The sequence below is a fragment of the Natrix helvetica genome (assembly GCF_964273705.1).
Source record: "Natrix helvetica genome assembly, chromosome: 2".
NCBI lineage: Eukaryota > Metazoa > Chordata > Lepidosauria > Squamata > Natricidae > Natrix > Natrix helvetica.
Window position 1 is genome coordinate 278120499 of NC_138552.1, and position 21037 is coordinate 278141535.

The window sequence follows — 21037 nt, forward strand, 5'->3', positions numbered from 1 at the left end:
AAATCGCGCAGACTGATTATAAATTGCGGCACAATTCAGTAGCACAAATGATCCACTGGAATTTGTGCAAAAATTATAATATTAAAACAACAACAAACTGGTGGGAACATAAGCCTGAAAAAGTCACCGAAAATCAGATGGTCAAGATCCTGTGGGATTTTCGTATACAAACAGACAAAATACTAGCACATAACACACCAGACATCACACTGGTTGAGAAAAAGAAGGTTACAATCATAGACATCGCAATACCAGGTGATAGCAGGGTTGAGGAGAAAGAACATGAAAAAGTCGCGAAATACCAGGACTTAAAAATTGAAATCCAACGATTATGGCACAAACCAGCAGTGGTCATTCCAGTGGTAATCGGCACACTGGGTGCTATTCCAAAAGCACTGGAATTACATTTAAAACAGTTTAAACTTGACAAAATCACCATCAGTCAAATGCAAAAAGCTGCACTGCTTGGAACTGCACGTATATTATGAAAATACGTTACGACGTCCTAGGCCCCTGGGTGGGGCCCGACTAGTAATCAATGCCAAATCCGGCGAATCAACTGGCCGCTGTGATACAATCGTATAATAATAATAATAATAATAATAATAATAATAATAATAATAATAATAATAATAATAATAATAATAATAATAATAATAATAATAATAATAATTTAAAAAATAATGATTCCCCAAAGAGGTAAAAGGCCACATTTTGCTAGAGTTATTCTTTGCTTCCAAACTGTTGAGGAAGGGGATTGGACTCTATTGTCTATATTTCCCTTTCCATCCCCATGGTTCTTCAGTGAAAATTATAACCCAAGAACATATAGATCTGTTAAAATGTTCCCATTCTCACTTTCCATATTGGGAATCCCTAGGTACCATGCAACAATCTCATCAAATAATTCAAGCAAATGTTGGTGACATTGAGCTAAACCCAAAGTTCAAGAAATCGTACCAAGAGTTTTGGTTACAGAAAGAAATTTCTGATCGCTATCCTGCACTATGGACAGTGGTTAAGAAGCTCCTTGTTGCATTTCCAACATCATATTTGGTGGAACGTGGCTTCAGTGTGGTCATCCAACTTCTCTCCAAACAAAGAAAATGACTCCAGATTATTGAATGTAGTGATTTAAGATTCCTGCTAAGTGACTTAAAACCAGACATTGGGAAACTGGTATCACTTCCTCAAGCCCATCCATCACATTAAGAATTTACTGAACAGTGAAGTAGTTACTAAATTTTACTAAGTTTACTAAGTTACTAGTTACTAAGGTTCTTGATAAATGACTATCAGACTTTGAAAACCTGGTATCACTGGATCATGTTCAACAATTTTGTTGAATAAACTAACTACAAAAGTTTTTAAATTGGATTTTGAATAAATGTGCAATTAATTGTTACAGTTTTGAATTTTACTGTTACCATCTTTATTCCGTCATGCAAACCGCCCAGTCACATGACTCCCCCAGCCACGCCCATCAAGCCACGCCCACAGAACCGGTCGTAAAAAAAATTGAATTCTACCACTGGGTGGCGGGCACTGAGGATCAGTTTGTAGCACCAAGGGGGCGGTGGACTGAAAAAGTTTGGGAACCACTGCTTTAGAATGATACTTGACAGTTAGGTTTGGAAGTGGAAATTCTGCTCCAGCTCAATTACAGTAGACTTGCACCATCTTGTGGCTTGCCGAGAACACTGCATGCACATTTGGTTACATTGCATTTGCTACCCATGTCAAAAAATCCAGTGATTCTCAATGTGTTGGCCTGGGGATCCTTAAGATCTGGGGATCCTTAAGATCCTTTCAGGACCTTGCAGAATTAAATAGTTTCAAAATTACTCAGTTTTACTTAGCAATATAATAATATTAGTAATATAATAAATAAATAAAAAATATAATAGATATGAATAGAAAAACCCGATAAGCACATTTTTTAAGGTCCCTAATCAGTGGTGAAATTCAATTTTTTTTACTACCAGTTCTGTGGGTGTGGCTTGGTGGGCATGGCAGGGAAAGGATACTGCAAAATCTCCATTCCCTCCCCACTCCAGGAGAAGGATATTGCAAAATCTCCCTTCTGGGGCCAGCCAGAGCTGGTATTTGCCAGTTCTCCAAACTACTCAAAATTTCCGATACTGGTTCTCCAGAACCTGTCAGAAGCTGCTGAATTTCACCCCTGTTCCTAATCATTTTTAAAAATGTAAAGAAGTTCTGAGACTGAAATATTTGAGAATCACTAAGATAGAATATCTTTTCGCTTTGTTGTTGTTGTTGTTAACAAATTGTGATTTTGATTATAAAAAGATTACTCTAGTTTCCATCTCCGCTCCCCCCCCTCCAAATATGAATGGGCTGGTTAAAGGGCAAACCTCCCACTACAATAATATTGACAACTAGACAACCCATGATTGGTTGGATGATGGTTTATTTACCTAAATAAAGAGACAGAATGGCCAAGGGCAAAATATGGAGTGGGAGCAGAAGTAACTTCCAACTTCCTATCTGCTTGACTATGGTTGACCACTCTCTGCCAGCCAATGGTGGGACTGGTCTATCCAGCCTCCAGAAGGTTATGGCAGGATCAGTCTATGCATCAGACATGAGCCAAGGTGGTGCAGTGGTTAGAGTGCAATACTGCAGGCTACATCAGCTGACTGCTAGCTGCAGTTTGGCAGTTCAAATCTCACCAGCTCAAGGTTGACTCAGCCTTCCATCCTTCCAAGGTGGGTAAAATGAGGACCCAGATTGTTGGGGGGTAATATGCTGACTCTGTAAACTGCCTAGAGAGGGCTGTAAAAGCACTATGAAATGGTATATAATTCTAAGTGGTATTGCTATCAGTCTACCTAATCTCCAGTGGCTGAAAGAAGTGACCATAATCCTAACTCTAATATTCAGGTAGCTCTTAATGCAAGAATCAAAGGATTCCAAAACTATCTGTTTTTTTGTGATTCTGTGATTTTATTATTTGGTTCCATGTCTTCATAGTTACTACTATGAAGTAAACTACTTCATAGTAAACTACTTCATAGTTTATAGACTATATAGATATATAGTCTATAAAGCTCTATTGCTAAGTATAATCATCTGTTGCATACATAGTCCAATAATTCAAGGCCAGGTGACAGTATTTAAGCTTTGCTGGCTGGGGAATTCTGAGAGTTGAAGTTCACCAGGCTTAAAGTTGCCAAGGTTGGAGACCCCTGGCCTAAGGTGTTTAGGACCAGTTTATAAGAATGGCCAAATGAGCCTGGCCATTCTTTTGAAGATCAGCAGCACAGTCTGATCCTTAAAATAAAGGTAAAGATTCTCTTCACACATATGTGCTAGTCATTCCCGATTCTAGGGGACTGTGCTCATCTCCATTTCAAAGCCGAAGAGCCAGTGCTGTCCGAAGACATCTCCGTGGTCATGTGGCTGGCAAGACTTAACGCCAAAGGAGCACAGAATGCTGTTACCTTCCCACCAAAGGTGGTCCCTATTTTTCTACTTGCATTTTTACATGCTTTCAAATTGCTAGGTTGGCAGAAGTTGGGACAAGTAACAGGAGCTCACTCCGTTACGCGGCGCTAGGGATTCGAAGCGCCAAATGCCGAGCTTTCTGATTGACAAGCTCAGCGTCTTAGCCATTGAGCCACCGCGTCCCTTTTCTGATCCTTAGCTGATCTTTATAGCTTAGCAATACAAGCATTTACTTTTTTGTAGAGGCTCTATTTGCATAGAACACTCGCCCAAGGATTGTAAGACAGGTATCTTTTTTAAAAAAATCATGTATTGAACCTTTTAGTACCTGCTTTGAGTAAATGCTGTCTAGAAAGATAGCTTACAAATATTTTAAATTAAACAGTACATCATTATACATCAATAACAATCCTTTGTTCCAGCCCATCTCTTGTTTTCTCTCCTTTGTTTTTGGAAGGTATGCCAGATATTACAGAGAAAATGGGAGAGACATGAGGATTCTGTACAAGGTGTTTGGCGTCCGATTTGATATTTTGGTGAACGGGAAGGTAGTGCTTGTTTTTGTAAAAAATTATTCCTTCCATTGTCTTAGTCCCCTGGCTTATGTCTAATAGAACTGTCCTTCTCACAAACAGGCCAGTGGTGGGATTCAATTTTTAATTTTATTTTTAAACATAAAAGACAACATAAAAAATTCTCATCCATTACATACAGCATGTCATTTGGTTACAAGCATTTGTGTATCCATATTTTCAATTACGTATACAATCACAAAATTTCCGTCTAAGATAACTAAGTACCTCACTTTCATTGTACATCCTGTATTCAATTACGGTTAATATTTCTTTCTTTTCAGCGAACCTAATTCCCTTGCATCCTTGATTGTCTATTTAATAACAATATATCTTTATGTAATCACTTATCTCATTCTGATTATTTTTACAGTGTAAAAGAATTTACCAGCTATTTATGTTTATACATCACTTCTTTCAATTATGCATAATCCCACTAATCATCCATCAAGTATGCTTATGTTCATTGTTGTCCTTGTACATCATACATTCAAGCAAAAATGTTATTCCTTCATTTTTAAACAAAGTATTCTAAATACTCACTTCATACATATACCAATCTTTCATTACTTCCTTATTAAATTATTTATCAACAACAAGATATGGGATTTGTTTTATCAGTGGCTGGACAAAAAAAACCTGGAAATGAAAAATGTTTTATTTATGTTTTAATTGAAGGAGATAAGTGATAATACAATTATGTTGTTAAATAGATTAATAACGATACAATGAAAGACTGACATATATATGAATTGAATAATTTAGAATATTTTGTTTTAAAATGAAGGATAAGGATAATAATGAATCTATGTACATTTGATAGATGATTGGTGATATTATGCATAACTCTAAGTAGTGATGTATACTATAAAGATATCTTGTTGGGGATTCAATTTTTTTTACTACCGGTTCTATGGGCATGCCATGGCTTGGTGGGCGTGGCAAGGGAAGGATACTGTATAATCTACATTTCCACCCCACTCCAGGGCAAGGATACTGTAAAATCCCCATTCCCTCCCCACCCCACTAACCTGCTTTCCAGCTCCGTTCTCCTGTGCAGGGCAACAGAAGAAGACTCAGCTGATCAGCTGGGACTCGGGAAGCAGTGAATAGATTGGGTGGAGTCAGCCAGAGGTGGTATTTGCCGGTTCTCTGAACTACTCAAAATTTCTGCTACCGGTTCACCAGAACCGGTCAGAACTGGCTGAATACAACCTCTGAAACAGGCATTATGTTGTCTTGTAATCTCAGATTATTTTATTTGCCATGAACTGTGTCAGGTCTTCATCCAATCTATCACTCTAAGTAGGCTACCTTTCCTCAAAGTTCAAGGTGGCATAAATAGTCTCTCTGTCCTGTTTTAACATGACTACAAGGTAAGATAACTAAGACAGCACAGTGATTGACTCTCAGTCACTGTTTACTTTATTACTAGAGGAATAGCTAGACTAATTGCTACTGACTGTGTTTAATTAGTCAACCAAAAGCTCAATTGAGATCTTTAATTGGTGACAGCCCAGGAGTGGGTTCCTGCCAGTTCTAACCTCTTCTATAGAAGAGGTTCCACAAATCTACGGTGCCGTTTAGAACCGGTTCCAGCTCCCTCCCCCTGCCCATCTGCACCACGCTTGCCCGCCTGCCGCTCACTGATTGGCTGGCTCACCAATCGTCCCACCCACCTTTAAGAGTCCTATTTAAACCTTAAAGCTGTCAAGTTTGAACATCCCTGGGTTTTTTTCTCTAAAGGGATTAGGGGTGCAAGGGTCTTGTAACATGACAGCTTTAAGACTTGCGTGCTTCAAATGTTAGAGTTTCTGAGCCAACATTTTGGTTGCTAAGCAAGAGCATTGTTAAGTGAGTTTCACCACATTTTACAAGTTGGCCACTCCCACCCAGTCACATGGCTGACAAGCCACTCCCACCCAGTCACATGGCTGGCAAGCCACTCCCACAAAGCAGGCCACACCTACAGAAGAGGTTCTAAAAAAATTTGAAACCCACCAATGTGACAGCCCTAATAATAGCTACTGTATTCACATCTTCTTTTCCTAGCATCTTTGAACTTTCTTTTTCCTCTCTTTATCCAGGCAGGAAAATTTGATATTATTCCAACAATGACTACTATAGGTTCTGGGATTGGTATATTTGGAGTGGTAAGTGCCTAGTATTTTGTCTATTTCTATATTTTGCTGAGATCTTAAGATTTTACTAACAGTTCATAAGATCCCTAAAACCTTTGCAAATCTCATAGAACTTTTGTTTGAAACTTTTAGCATGCAGGATTCTTGATATTCTTAGCATGCCTAAGGTTGCCCGTGTAACATTGCTACTATGGAAACTGCATTGCCTGCTAATTAACCCTATGGAGTTTTAAAGAGACAAGCACAGCTTTAAAACCTAGGTATCTCCAAGATGGCCTGCTCTAAGTAGAATCTGCCCATCTGGTAAAATGCCATATTATGGGTCCTAACGGGGTGGGTTGCTGGAGGTTCGTACGGGTTCGGGTGATCCTCTAGCTAGGATTCTGCCCATTTTGGTGAACCCCTAAATGCCACCTCTGGCTAGCCCCTCCTACCCATCCCCTCCCCTCCCAGGAGTCCCCACGCGGACTGTTCATCATGACAGGTAACTGCAGGGCCTGCGCGGAAGCTCGGGGGAGGCGGGGAAACAGGCCTACCGGAAGTTCTGGAAATCTGGAAACGCGCCTATTTCCAGCCTCCGGAGCCCGGAGAAGCAGGGGCTCAAGGAAAGCCTCCGGAGCCTGGGGAGGGTAAAAAACGCCCCTCTGTCATGGTGCAGAAGGTTGACTAGGCCACACCCACCCAACAACGGGGCAGCGAACCCATTACTGCAATCTTTGAAGCCCATGCCGGGTCCTACTATCAAAGGGAGCCCTTTTAATGAGGGTGTCTCCCCTCTAGAATAACTTCTCTCTGGATATAGACTCCCTTCTCTAATAGGTTTTGAAGATCCTTCAAAATCTGGTCTTTGGAAGGCCTTTGAAGATAGTACAACATGAACCTGGGGTGTTGTAACCATTGTAAATACATGTTGGCTACCAAGCACCTGAATTCTAATCACAAGGCCATGCTGATGCTGCAACAGTCACAAAGGAGAGGCCAGGTCACAAGCCATTTTTTCCCAGCGCCGTTGTAACTTCAAAGTGTCCCTAAATGAACGTTTGTACAATACAATACAATACAATAGTAGAGTTGGAAGGGACCTTGGAGGTCTTCTAGTCCAACCCACTGCCTAGGCAGAAAAACCTATACCGTTTCAGACAAATGGCTATCCAACATCTTCTTAAAGACTTCCGGTGTTGGGGCATTCACAACTTCTGGAGGCAACTTCTGTTCCACTGATTAATTGTTCTAACTGTCAGGAAATTTCTCCTCAGTTCTAAGTTGCTTCTCTCCTTGATGAGTTTCCACCCATTGCTTCTTGTTCTACCCTCAGGTGCCTTGGAGAATAGTTTGACTCCCTCTTCTTTGTGGCAACCCCTGAGATATTGGAACACTGCTATCATGTCTCCCCTAGTCCTTCTTTCTCTTAAGCTAAACATACCCAGTTGTAAGTTGAGAACTACCTGTACTTTGTGTCAGCCTCTGTTTTGCTTGCTATGCTTGCTTGCTATCGGCTGCCATAGGAACGGCGTGTGTGTGTGTGTGTGCATAGTATTAGGGAAGGGAATTATATTGTACTGGAGGAGTCTTGTTCTCACCGTCTTCTGCGCATGCTGGTGACTGATGTTTGGACTTGGTCAAGGCCAACCGTTCCACATACCAACTTGATGAGGCTGTTTGAAGATGCACCCCACATGACACCTTAGGGAGTTGCAGATTGGACAATGGGTTGGAGAATTGGGGGGAGGGTGCTGGGTAAACGTTTGATATGTATACGTTCCCGCCTTTCTGGCTCAGATCTTGCTTTCCTTTAGCTGTTTTCACTTCATATCCAGTAAAAGTACTTTATCTCTATTAAGATGGAGTTGAGGTTTTCCTTTCTTGGATGCTTGACACTTTGGCTGCTCCTGTCTAACATGAATTCTGTTCCAGCTTCTACTGGTGGATCCTAAGATCTGTTTCTGTAAGTCTGTAGAAATTCTCAGTCATCCAGGTCCTGGATGCTTTTTTAGGAGGCAACTGGACTTTCTTGTTTTTTCTTTGAAGACATTTCATTTCTCATCCAAGAAACACCTTCGAAGAAAATAAAATGAAGAAAATCCAGTTGCCTCCCGTAAAAGCACCTTTGGGACAACCTGGATGACTGAGAATCTCTGCAGTCTTTTAGTTATACAATTTGGGATGAAGACCCTTTGAATGGTGTTGGAGTAGGAATGGATTTCCAGAGGGGGAAAAATTGCAGACTACAGGAACCAATAGCACTACTCAGGCAACCCTGAGGACACAAATAAACCTCCAAGGGCTTCAGTAACCCTCTAAAAGGATGCAAATGACCTGCTGTCTGCAAGGAGTACAAATCCTTCCATTTCCCCACTATTCTGTCAGAACTGAAGAAGCTTCTTGGATGAGAAGTGAAACATCTTCAAAAGAAAAAAACCCAAGAAAGTCCAGTTGCCTCCTGAAAAAAAGCACCTTTGGGATATTTCTGTAAGACCACATGACCATTTCACCATCACTCCCCCTTCACTATCTTTATCCTTCAAATATTGACATGGTTAAACAGGTAAAGGTAACGGTTCCTCTCGCACATATGTGCTAGTCATTCCTGACTCTAGGAAGCAGTGCTCATCTCCGTTTCAAAGCTGAAGAGCCAGCGTTGTCCGAAGATGTCATCATGGTAATGTAGCCGGCTTGACTAAACGTCAAAGGCGCACGGAATGCTGTTGCCTTCCCAGTTCCCACCAAAGGTGGTTCCTACTTTTCTACTTGCATTTTTGCGTACTTTTGAACTGCTAGGTTGGCAGAAGCTAGAACAAGTAATGGGAGCTCACTCCGTTAAGCGGCACTAGGGATTTGAACCACCAAACTGCCAATCTATCTGATCAACAAACTCAGCGTCTTAGCCACTGAGCCACCGCGTCCCTGTAGACATGGTTATTCAGGGGCTTTTAATATCGGAGAACTTGTAGCACAGTTGTATTTTGTGCTTTAGAGTTGGCACAAAATTCTAAACACGTGAAATTCTAAAAACACAAAAGGAGAAATAGGAGAGAAATCCACACTGATGTTTTTTTTGTACAAACACGCACAGTGGTCACCCACACATTGCCAAAATAAAGCATTACATTGGCAGAAGGAGACACAGCATGAAATGTACTTGATTAACTGAAATATTGAAATACAAATTTAAGAAACATAACTATAATTTAAAAAGGAAGAAGCATCATGGAGAAAACTGGCTGAAAGGATTTTAACTACAGCATTCAGTCTGCTGCCTAGATACCGACTGATTGTGGACGTGAGGACGAGCAACGTTTATTAAGAAAGTTATATTCTCCAATAGAAACCATGTATTTGTGAGCTTTCTGTCTTTATGGTGGAAGAAAGAGAAAGAAAGGGATCAGGTTAGGCAGCCAAAAAAGCCAATGCAATCCTAAATTGCATTAACAGAGGGATATAATCAAGATCAAGTTGAGGTACTAATATCACTCTATAAAGCCTTAGTAAGACCACACCTAGAATACTGCATCCAGTTTTGCTCACCACGCTATAAAAAATGTTGAGACTCTATAAAGAGTGCAGAGAAGAGCAACCAGAATGATTAGGGGACTAAAACATATGGAGAACGGTTGCAGGAACTGGGCATGGCTAGTCTAGTGAAGGGAAGGACCAGGGGAGACATGATAGCAGTCTTCCAATATTTGAAGGGCTGCCACAGAGAGCAGTGCTTCTCAATTATTTTCTGTCATGCCCCCCCTAGGAAGAAGAAAACATTTCGCGCCCCCTCCCCCCGTGCGACTGTAAATAGTCTAATTTGTCTATAAAATTGTTATAAGTACACCTCTGCATAACATAGCACACCGGTCTTTCCTCGACTCCCACCGTAGTCACATGCTTTCTTTCCTCTTTCCCTCTTACTTGTCTATCCTTCCTTCCACCCTCCCTTCCTCCTTCCCTTCCTTCCTGCCTCCCTTCCAGTTCCCTCCTTCCTCTTTCCCCCTGCCTGCCTGCCTTCTTTCCTCTTTCCCTATCCTCCTATCCTTCCTTTCTCCCTCCCTCCTTCCCTGCCTCCCTTCCAGTTCCATTCTTCCCTCCTTCCTTCTGCCTCCTTCCTGCCTGCCTGCCTTCTTTCCTCTTTCCCTATCCTCCTATCCTTCCTTTCTCCCTCCCTCCTTCCCTGCCTCCCTTCCAGTTCCATTCTTCCCTCCTTCCTTCTGCCTCCTTCCTGCCTGCTTGCCTTCTTTCCTCTTTCTCTCTTGCTTGTCTATCCTTCCTTCCACCCTCCCTTCCTCCTTCCCTTCCTTCCTGCCTCCCTTCCAGTTCCCTCCTTCCTCTTTCCCCCTGCCTGCCTGCCTTCTTTCCTCTTTCCCTATCCTCCTATCCTTCCTTTCTCCCTCCCTCCTTCCCTGCCTCCCTTCCAGTTCCATTCTTCCCTCCTTCCTTCTGCCTCCTTCCTGCCTGCTTGCCTTCTTTCCTCTTTCCCTCTTGCTTGTCTATCCTTACTCCCTCCTCCCTTTCTTCCCTCCCTCCCTGCCAGCAGCTCCTCCAGCATCCCAGCTGGAAGCAGCAGCACAACAGTCGCCGTTACCAGGGGCGAAGGGGTGGGGGTGGCAAGATCGGGCGACCGCCGCCCCTTTGTCCCTTCCCCAACAGCGGCTGTTGCGCTTCCGCTTCCAGACGGAATGCTGGCGGTGGAGCTGCTGGCGGGGAGGCGAGCTACCTGCATAAAGACGCCGCCGAGGGCATGGCAGAATATATCCCGGCTTGAAGTGGCAGCGCTGGGGACTGCTCAGAGACTCATCAGAGCCGCGGGCTGGAGCTGTGCAAAAAGTCTGCTTGGGCTGGGGGGGGGGGGAGGGAGGGAAGCCTGGGACAGCCATGCTTCCCTCCCTCCCACCCCCGCCCGAGCAGGCTTCTTGCACAGATCCAGCCCGCGGCTCTGATGAGTCTCTGAGCAGTCCCCAGCGCTGCCACTTCAAGCCGGGATATATTATGCCTCGCCCACGCCGCCGCCGTTGCACCCAGATGGAAAGGGAGCCTTCGCGCCCCCCTTTACGGAGCCTCGCGCCCCCCCAGGGGGGCGCGCCCCACTATTTGAGAACCGCTGCACAGAGAGGAAGGGGTCAAGCTATTTTCCAAGGCACCTGAAGGCCAGACAAGGAATAATAGATGGAAATTGATCAAGGAGAGATTCAACCTAGAAATAAGGAGGAATTTTCTGACAATGAGAACAATCAACCGATGGAACAGAAGTTGCCTTCGGAAGTTGTGGGAGCTTCATCACTTGAGACTTTCAAGAAGAGACTGGACTGCCATCTGTCAGAAATGGTGTAGGTAGGGTCTCCTGCTTGGGCGGTGGGGTGGGGGTTGAGGAGTTGGACTAGATGATCTACAAGGTTCCTTCCAACTCTGTTAATCTGTTAAATCTGTTAAAATTGAGAAGTAGGCTTTAAGAATATCATGTTTGTAATGGAGGGGAACAGACCAAAAAGGGAAAAAAACAGGCATCTTGTTAGATATTAACATATATCGTGGCAAGTCTCCTCTCTGGTCTGCTGCTACAGCGGGAAACAGGTATCGTTCTGATTGGTCGAGGGGCGTACCCGATCCCTATAAAAGGGGAACCCTCCGACCACAGAGCAAGCTGGATCACTACTACTACTAATAAAGAGCTGTTAAGTCACCTCGTGTCCGCAGTCTGTTCTCTCGTTGCCCAGATCTAACATTGGCGACGAAGGTGGGATTGAGAGACAGATAGGACGAAGAACGCTACCTCCAGAATCTCTGGATTTGATCCAGCCTAGGAATTCGGCAGAAATTCCGGCAGCCATCTCAGGTCACCGCAGCGCGGCAAATTCAAACGAGAGAAGATGGCGATGCACACTCCCCCCGCTCCATTCGACCCAGCGAACGATGAGTGGGAAGCCTTCATGATTCGATTCGAGTGTTTTCTCGAAGCGAACGAATACACGGGGATCACCGACGCCCGGAAGAAAAACATCTTCCTCGGCTACTGCAGGAAAGAAGTCTTCAACACGGCCAGAGACCTCACCGCGCCTACTCCGATACAGGCAGTATCATGGACGGCGTTGCAACAGGCTCTACAGACTCATTACGCGCCAAAACCTTCCCGCCATGTTTGCCGCAAGGAATTCAACACGCAGAACCAGAAAGCGGGAGAATCAATCAATCAATATGTTGCAGCCCTGCGTAAAGCAGCAACTCACTGCGAGTTCAGGGATCTGGACAAGCATATCTTAGCGCAGCTCATCTGTGGGTTAAGAGACATTTCACTACAAAAGAAGCTGTTGGCAAACCCAAATTTAACCCTACAGATAGCTCTAAACGAAGCAAGAGCGTCAGAGTCAGCTGAGAAATCATCGGAAACCATACAGCGCGGTTTCAGCGTAAACCAGCCCGTACCAAGGCAAACCAGAGTTCACTACGAGGACACAAGCCCCGACTACGAGGATTCCGAGTTTGAGGACAGTCACCTGATGCGGAGCAGTCACTTGAGGCCTGGGGGGAGACCCGGATTCCGTTTGCCGCCCTGTGCAAGCTGCGGAGGGAATCACCCCAGGTCTACCTGTAGGTTCAGGAACGTTGTTTGTTCGCACTGCAACAAACTTGGGCACATCGCACGACTGTGCCGGAGCGAAGTCCCTGCCTCACGGCAGCCACCCATGTACCGCCAACAGAAGCCCAACCCAGGGGCTTGGCGAAACCAAAAAGGGCGCCCAGAGAGAAATCCACAAGTGTTTACCCAGAGAGAAAATTCCCAAAGAGCTGAGCGAGCGTATCCCCAGAGAGATTACACACAAGGAGCTGAGCGAGCGTATCCCCAGAGAGATTACACACAAGGAGCTGAGCGAGCGTATTCCCAGAGAGATTACACACAAAGAGCTGAAAGAGCGTTCTATCAAGACGCTCAACGAGAGTATTTTCAGGATACAGATGCTGAGATAGAGTTGACCCAGAGAGAAGAGTTGCGAACGTATCTCACCACAATAAGTCAGGTCCGCACCAAGCGGCCAAAAAAGCTGAAAGTCACAGTCCTCTTGGAGGGCTCACCTTGCGAGCTGGAAGTTGACACGGGATCGTCCCTGACGATCATTTCATGGGCATCCATGAAACAGGCTATCCCTAGCCTCAAAAAGAGCCAACTACGCGTTCCAGACATCCTGCTACGAGACTACCAGGGGAACCGAGTCCCCATCGTGGGCCAAGGCACATTCCAAATCCGTTTCAAGGACATTGTAGCCCAGCTGCCCGTGACCATCGCCAGCGCGCCGTTACAGAACCTTCTGGGACTAGACTGGTTTGAAGCCTTGGGGTTAGAAGTCACCGGGATAAACGCAGTGGAGAACAGCAGCGCTGAGCAGATATTTAAGGAGTTCGAGGATGTGTTCAGCCCCGGTCTTGGTAAGTATGTGGGTAAACCAATATCATTTAATTTAGACCCCAAGGTGGCGCGAATCTGACTTAAGCCGAGACGAGTGCCTTTTGCACTCCGCCCAAAAATAGATAAGGAGATAGATAAATTAGTAGAGCAAGGAGTCCTTGAGCCGGTGGATCACGCGCGTTGGGAAACTCCCATAGTGACCCCAGTCAAGCCAGATGGGTCAGTCCGCATCTGCGCGGACTATAAATGCACAATTAATGTCGCGCTACAACAAAGCGCATATCCTGTGCCTGTAGTACATCACTTATTGCACTCATTGGGGCCAGGAAAGGTATTTGCTAAATTAGACATGGCACAAGCTTACCAGCAGCTGCCCGTAGATAGCGCCACAGCGGAGGCCCAAACTATAGTGACGCATAGAGGAGCATTCAAATGCAACCGGCTACAATTCGGTGTGAGTATTGCTCCAGGATTGTTCCAGAGCGTCATGGAACGACTTTTGCAAGGGATACCGGGAGTCGTCCCCTATTTTGACGACATCTTGGTGTCCGCTGCAAACGAGGAGCAATTAAATAAAAGAGTCAGAACTGTTTTGGCCAGAATCAGAGAAAAGGGTCTCCGCCTCAAAAAGGAAAAATGCCAAATTAACGTGCCTAGCATAGAATTCCTGGGTTATAGAATCGATGGTCAGGGAATACACCCCACTTCAAAGAAAATTAAGGCGATCCAGGACGCCCCCACACCACGGAATCAGACCGAATTGCAGGCCTTCCTCGGACTGCTTAACTTCTACAGCATTTTTCTGAGACAGAAGGCGACCGTTGCTGAGCCACTACACCGTCTACTCCAGAGGAACACACCATGGAGATGGGGACGATCCGAAGCAGCAGCTTTTGCCGGAGTAAAACGCCTGCTCATCACTGACTCGCTGTTAGTCCAATACAGCCAGACACTACCGCTGGTATTGACCTGCGACGCATCACCTTTTGGAGTCGGCGCAGTCCTCAGCCACCGGATGCCAGACGGAAAAGAAGCACCCATCGCCTTCTACTCCAGGACTCTTTCATCGGCCGAGAGGAATTACAGCCAGATGGACAGGGAAGCGCTAGCTGCTGTAGCTGGGGTAAAACGTTTCCACGAATACCTCTACGGCCGCAATTTTGAACTGATTACAGATCACAAACCGCTGTTGGGACTTTTGGCGGGAAACCGCCCCACTCCAGTCTCCCTTTCTCCACGCATGACCAGGTGGACTGTTTTCCTGGCTGCGTACTCATACAAGTTAATTCATCGACCGGGCTCCACTCTAGGACACGCTGACGCACTCAGCCGTTGCCCACTACCGGACCTTTTGCCAGACCCCACTCCTGAAGTACCGTTGCTGCTCATTGATTGTTTGGACTCAGGACCGGTTTCTTCTTACGATGTTGCAAGGTTTTCTTCTAAAGACAATTTAATAAAGCAAGTTCAAACTTGGGTTTGGAGGGGGTGGCCGAAGGGAAACGTGGGCCCGGAATTCAAAGTGTTTTGGTCCAAACGGGACAAACTCTCAGTGTTACAAGGTTGTTTATTGTGGGGGGATCGAGTTGTTATTCCGTATGCTTTACGTAGGAATGTATTAGATGCTTTACATGTTGGTCATCCGGGGATTGTTAGGATGAAGGCGTTAGCAAGAAGTTACGTTTGGTGGCCAAACATGGACAAAGAAATAGAGGAATGGGTGGCCACTTGCGACCCATGCCAGGAATCGAGACCAGCACCCCCGAAGCACCCGCCACAGAATGGGAGAAGCCTAAAGCACCCTGGTCGCAAATACACATCGACTTCGCAGGGCCATTCCAAGGTCAGACTTTCCTTATAGTTGTGGATGCATACTCGAAATGGCTAGAAGTAGTCCTAATGACTTCAACCACGGCAGAGGCAGTCATTAAGGTTCTACGGCGACTTTTCGCCACTCATGGCCTGCCCGACCTCCTGGTCTCCGGTAACAGGCCCCAGTTCACGGCCATGCAATTTGAGACATATCTAGCAGGTCAGGGAATTCGGCACGCCCTCGTCGCGCCATTCCATCCGGCGTCAAATGGACAGGCGGAGAGAATGGTGCGATTCGCAAAAGAGGCCCTCGCTAGGATGGGTCCAGGTGATTGGCAAACACGCATTGACCATTACCTATTGATCCAACACATTACCCCCAGCGCAACGACGGGTAGGAGCCCCGCTGAACTACTCATGGGCCACCGTCTACGGTCTCACCTGGACCGTTTTCACCCAAATTACTCTGCCACAGCTCCCCCAGACTCTACAAGCAAAATTCGGAGTTTTAGCATAGGGGATTCAGTATATGCCCACAACTATGCAGGGGGGACATTGTGGATGCCGGCAAAGGTCATTGGCATCACGGGTCCACGATCGTATCTGTTGGAACTAGAAGATGGGCGGAACTGGAAAAGGCACATCGATCAACTACGGGGTCGCCTGGCGCACTCAGATCTACGAACAGAGAACGAGAGCTACCTGCCATTGCAAAGCCAGCCACTCGAGAGCCCCAACACAGAGAACTACGACACCTGCGAGCCAAGGACAGAACAAGAGGTCGAGCGCGAAACGGAACAACCCCCAAGCAACGAAAGCGAGCAGATCCCCGAACGCCAAAGCAACGAGAGCCTGCAAACGCCCAGAAACGAAACACAGAAAGAAACCAATCCTACAACTACTCCTGACCAACCCGAACTGCGACGCTCCACCCGAGTAAGGCAAACACCAACGTATCTTAAGGACTATATTACTAACCGCAACGTTCCGTCTAGGAGGGGAGGGGTGTTAGATATTAACATATATCGTGGCAAGTCTCCTCTCTGGTCCGCTGCTACAGTGGGAAACAGGTATCGTTCTGATTGGTCGAGGGGCGTACCCGATCCCTATAAAAGGGGAACCCTCCGACCACAGAGCAAGCTGGATCACTACTACTACTAATAAAGAGCTGTTAAGTCACCTCGTGTCCGCAGTCTGTTCTCTCGTTGCCCAGATCTAACACATCTCTTCATTGTTTTTTGTGTTCCTAATTTCCTAGTGGTCAAGTGGTCTAAAGGGACCAAGAGTCGGTGTTTCTACAATTTAGATCCAACAGTATCGAAGGTTTCAAAATTTGATAAATAAAAATGTAGTCACATAACATTTCCAAGAGAGAGAGAGAGAGAAATGAGTAAAGTTAGGGCAATAGTTTACAAGATTATTCCTTCTGTAAATTATCATGGATGCCCATGATCCATGGTATCCATGATCTATGATACAATATCCAATTGTATTAAATGCAAGGATGATACTTGCCAGCCAACTAACCATTAGAGATCTCTATGAAAATGTTGGTGGTGTCCAGTTCTACCTCACCATATCTTTTAGGCTATTTCAATATGTTACCTATATTGGTTTGCAGGTTTCCAATATGTTTTGTTTCTGGTAGGCCTCTGTACTTTGTGATCTGCTTCTGTTAAATTTCCTATCTGATCGGGACTACTATAAGCAGAAGAAGTTCAAGTACGTGGAACGGAGTTCTATCAATTCTGTGAGTAGACATCCATCTTATTCAGCTATGCCCTGAAATATTGTCCTTTTCTTTTTGAAAATGATGCTAAGCACATTTTTAAATGGAAATCAGAACTGAGAAAATTCTCCTGTCCAGTGACATCCTTTCTCATGTTCTGGATTTCTTCTACCTAATCAGATTGACCACTGAATCCTCATGGGAAGGAACTGTTGTAGAAACTGTCTTTTGTGGGATAATATGTTTACTGAGTGCCAGTAATTTTTATGATTCTGGTATATTTCCATACATTCTTCTTCTGCCCTGCCTATCTGGGTTTAACACAAATCCTGGGCTTTGACTCCTTCTAGAAAACTCAGCAGTAAACACCATTTATCTCTCCAGACATACAATTTCAACAATTCTGCCCAAACGTTTTGTCCATGGCAAGGTAGACATTTATCCTATCAGATTGGAGTAATCAAGTATAGATGCACCTCAACTTATGACCATAATGGAGCCCAAACTTTTGGCTGCTAAGCAAGACAGTTCAGTGAGTTTTGCCCCATTTTACAACTTTTCTTGCCACAGTTGCTAAGTGAATCACTGCAATTAAGTAAGTAACCCAGTTGTTAAGTGAATCTGGCTTCCCCGTTGACTCTGCTTGTCAGAAGGTTGCAAACGGGAAGTGTATGACCTCGGAACACTGCAATCGTCGTAAATAGGAGTCAGTTGCCGAGTGTCTAATTTTGATCACATGACCATGGGGATGCTGCAATGGTCATAAGTGTGAAAAATGGTCATCAGTCACTTTTTCAGTGCTGTTGTAACTTTGAACAGTCACTAAATGAATGATAGTAAGTTGAGGACTACCTGTATACCAGAAGGCAAAATAAAAGACCAATCAAAACATAGAGAAGTCAGCAGAGTGCAGGAAGACTATGATGCTAATGTAAGGGCTAATTAGAACAAGAATCTTTATTGAAGTCATACCTGCCCCAGATTCAAGGGCGAGCTATAAGATTTACCCATGCAGAGTACAAGGTAATCTCCCATCTAGACATCAATCAGATCCAGATCGTCTTAGCTTCCAACAAATTGGGACATTTGGATAAAAGGATATTCTGTGGGATGGAATCTTTGCATCCAGAAGACAAATATTCCTGTATTATGCACCTTTCATTCAGATCTAAATCCCGAAAACTTTTTAGCCTTTTGCATCAGTCATGTGATGTTAGATAAAGAAATACGCCTCTCGTTTTATTGAATAACATTGATATCTTATAATCTCTTAAAATAATATTCTTAGGATAAAGAAGACATTGACATGATCAACTCACAAGGGAAGGAAAAGACTTCTCTATGAAATTGTAAGTGAAAATGAAAAATAATGTTCATAGGAGAAATAATCTAATCCCATCATGCTGTTTACATAATTAAATGTATCTTCTTTCTTCCTTCCAAATCTCAGAAAAGACAAAGCTCGGTGTTAGTAAACGTTTTCGGCACCAAGTGCTGAAACGGGAGCATACTTGTGCATGTGCGTGTGCCAGAAACTCAAAGAGCAGCTGCCTGGCACACATGCATGTGCTGGGCAGCTGCTCTTCCAGTTTTTGGCATGCATGTGCGCATAAAGACCAGGTGGCTGTGCATGCTACTTCCAGCATGCACCCCATAGGTTCGCCATCACGGACACAGTTTCTCTGAGATACAGAAAGCAGAATCTAATAAAAGATTGAACATCATTGCCATCAAATTCCACGCCTTGCCTTTATCCATGCCTAGTAAAAGCCAAGATGTTCCCATTGATTTCCCCATACAATTTTATCCAAATAGCACGTTTTTACATGGTGGTGTTTTTTTTTTTTAACTTGAAAATTATATGTCTGATTGTCTCAGGTGTCAAGAGTTCCAACTTTGTATCATCTTCCTTTCTTTCTGATTTGTGCCAAAGGTGGGATTTGATCAACCTTCTTCCCTTACACCCTGGATTGACTTACTGAGATCCTGTTTTAAAGAATTGTTCAATGCTTTCAGAAACATTGGACCCACACAAGGAATGTGGATTTAAAGTCACTCGGTCTGGAACACTTCACACTTCAGTTATGTTTTTACCACAAGGTGGAAGGTGTTGCAAATGTGTCATTTTGTAGGATTCCAAGGGTGCAGGAAACAGAAGCTGTATATAATGGTTTGTTATCTTGTAGATTAAAACAAATTATAATGCCAGTGTCAGGCCTGGGACCAAGCCTCGAAGTCTTCTTTTGTTAGGGATGTTACTTGGAACCCTGAAAGCCAGGTTTTTATCAGGTATCTGTGAACTGCCTCACACCTGCCAGAGGCTACTAGGCTGCTGTGGTTACTTGAAACTAGGCAGCCCTATAGAAGGGCTGTGTGGACTTTTCTCAGATGAAAATGCTAATTTCCCTTCACATTCACTGGGACTACAATTCCCAGAATTCCCCAGGGAGCTACACTAACTACACTACATACTTTGGCTGGCAGGATCAAACTACTAGATAAAGTAGAAAAATGTGGGTTAGACAGCATCACCACCAGATGGATTCATAACTGACTGACCAACCGCACTCAACATGTAGTCCTCAATGCAACTGCATCTACATGGAGGGAAGTATGCAGTGGGGTACCCCAAGGCTCTGTCTTAGACCCAGTACTAAGACCCAGTATAAGATGAAGATGTTGAAGTACTCTTCAACATCTTCATCAATGATCTGGACAAGGGGATAGATGGGGAACTCATCAAATTTGCAGATGACACCAAGCTGGCAGGAATAGCCAACACTCCGGAAGATAGGCTTAAGATACAGAAGGATCTTAACAGACTTGAACATTGGGCACTACTTAACAAAATGAAGTTCAATGGTGAAAAACGTAAGGCTCTACATTTAGGCTAGAAAAACAAAATACACAGCATAGTTGGTACCTCTCTCAATAGTAGTAACTGTGAGAGGGATCTTGGAGTCCTAGTGGACAATCATTTAAATACTGTATAAGCCAGCCGTGTGTAGCAGCTGCTAAAAATGCCAACACAGTTCTAGGCTGCATAAAAAGAGGGATAGAATCAAGATCACATGAAGTGTTAATACCACTTTATAATGCCTTGGTAAGGCCACACTTGGAATACTGCATCCAGTTTTGGTTGTCCCGATGTAGAAAAGATGTGGAGACTCTAGAAAGAGTGCAGAGAAGAGCAACAAAGATGATTATGGGACTGGAGGCTAAAACATATGAAGAACGGTTGCAGGAACTGGGTATGTCTAGTTTAATGAAACTAATCAAGAAGAGAAGCAACCTAGAACTGAGGAGGAATTTCCTGACAGTTAGAACAATTAATCAGTGGAACAAATTGCCTCCAGAAGTTGTGAATGCCCCAACACTGGAAGTTTTAAAGAACATGTTGGATAGCCATTTGTCTGAAATGGTATAGGGTTTCCTGCCTAAGCAGGGAGTTGGACTAGAAGACCTCCAAGGTCCCTTCCAACTCTGTTATTCTAAATTCTAAAAGATAGCTTGTGAACTTAATGGCACAACTGAAGGCCTGTATTATGCACACACACATGTATACACTCTGTTTCTACACACACAACCTCCCCTCCCTCCATTCTTTGCAATCAGTGGCATCAACTCCTGTTCATATTCCATGAATTGGGAAAATAGAGCTGCAGAGATTTATTTTGAAAGAAATGTTGTATTTTGTTGAAAATAGAGGAAATGAGAGAAAGAGCGCAATAAAACTAGTTTTGATACTACCTCAACTTGTTTTGCTCGGTGATTCCCTTTATGATTGTGTACATATTGTCTCAAACTTCTGCAAGCGCTCTCTCTCTCTCTCTCTCTCTCTCTCTCTCTCTCTGCCTGCCTGCCTGCCTGCCTGCCTGCCTGCCTGCCTGCCTGCCTGCCTGAAAATATAGATAGATCTATATCTAGATCT

At 44.3% G+C, this 21037-nt stretch overlaps 1 protein-coding gene across 3 annotated transcripts in view; it reads left to right on the forward strand.

The window, feature by feature from the left end:
• The window catches only part of P2RX1 (purinergic receptor P2X 1), a 77818-nt gene extending 56988 nt beyond the window's left edge, over window positions 1-20830 (forward strand). The window contains exons 9-13 of one of the 3 annotated variants that reach the window (XM_081943725.1): window positions 3926-4016; window positions 6128-6193; window positions 17026-17127; window positions 18395-18455; window positions 19040-20830. In XM_081943725.1, the coding sequence (XP_081799851.1) occupies window positions 3926-4016; window positions 6128-6193; window positions 17026-17127; window positions 18395-18451 (316 nt within the window). In that variant the 3' untranslated portion in view covers window positions 18452-18455; window positions 19040-20830. Of the gene's footprint in view, window positions 1-3925; window positions 4017-6127; window positions 6194-17025; window positions 17128-18394; window positions 18456-18984 lie in introns of all 3 variants that reach the window. The other 2 variants (XM_081943726.1, XM_081943727.1) reach the window with 2 other exon arrangements.
• Window positions 20831-21037: the final 207 nt, after the last annotated feature.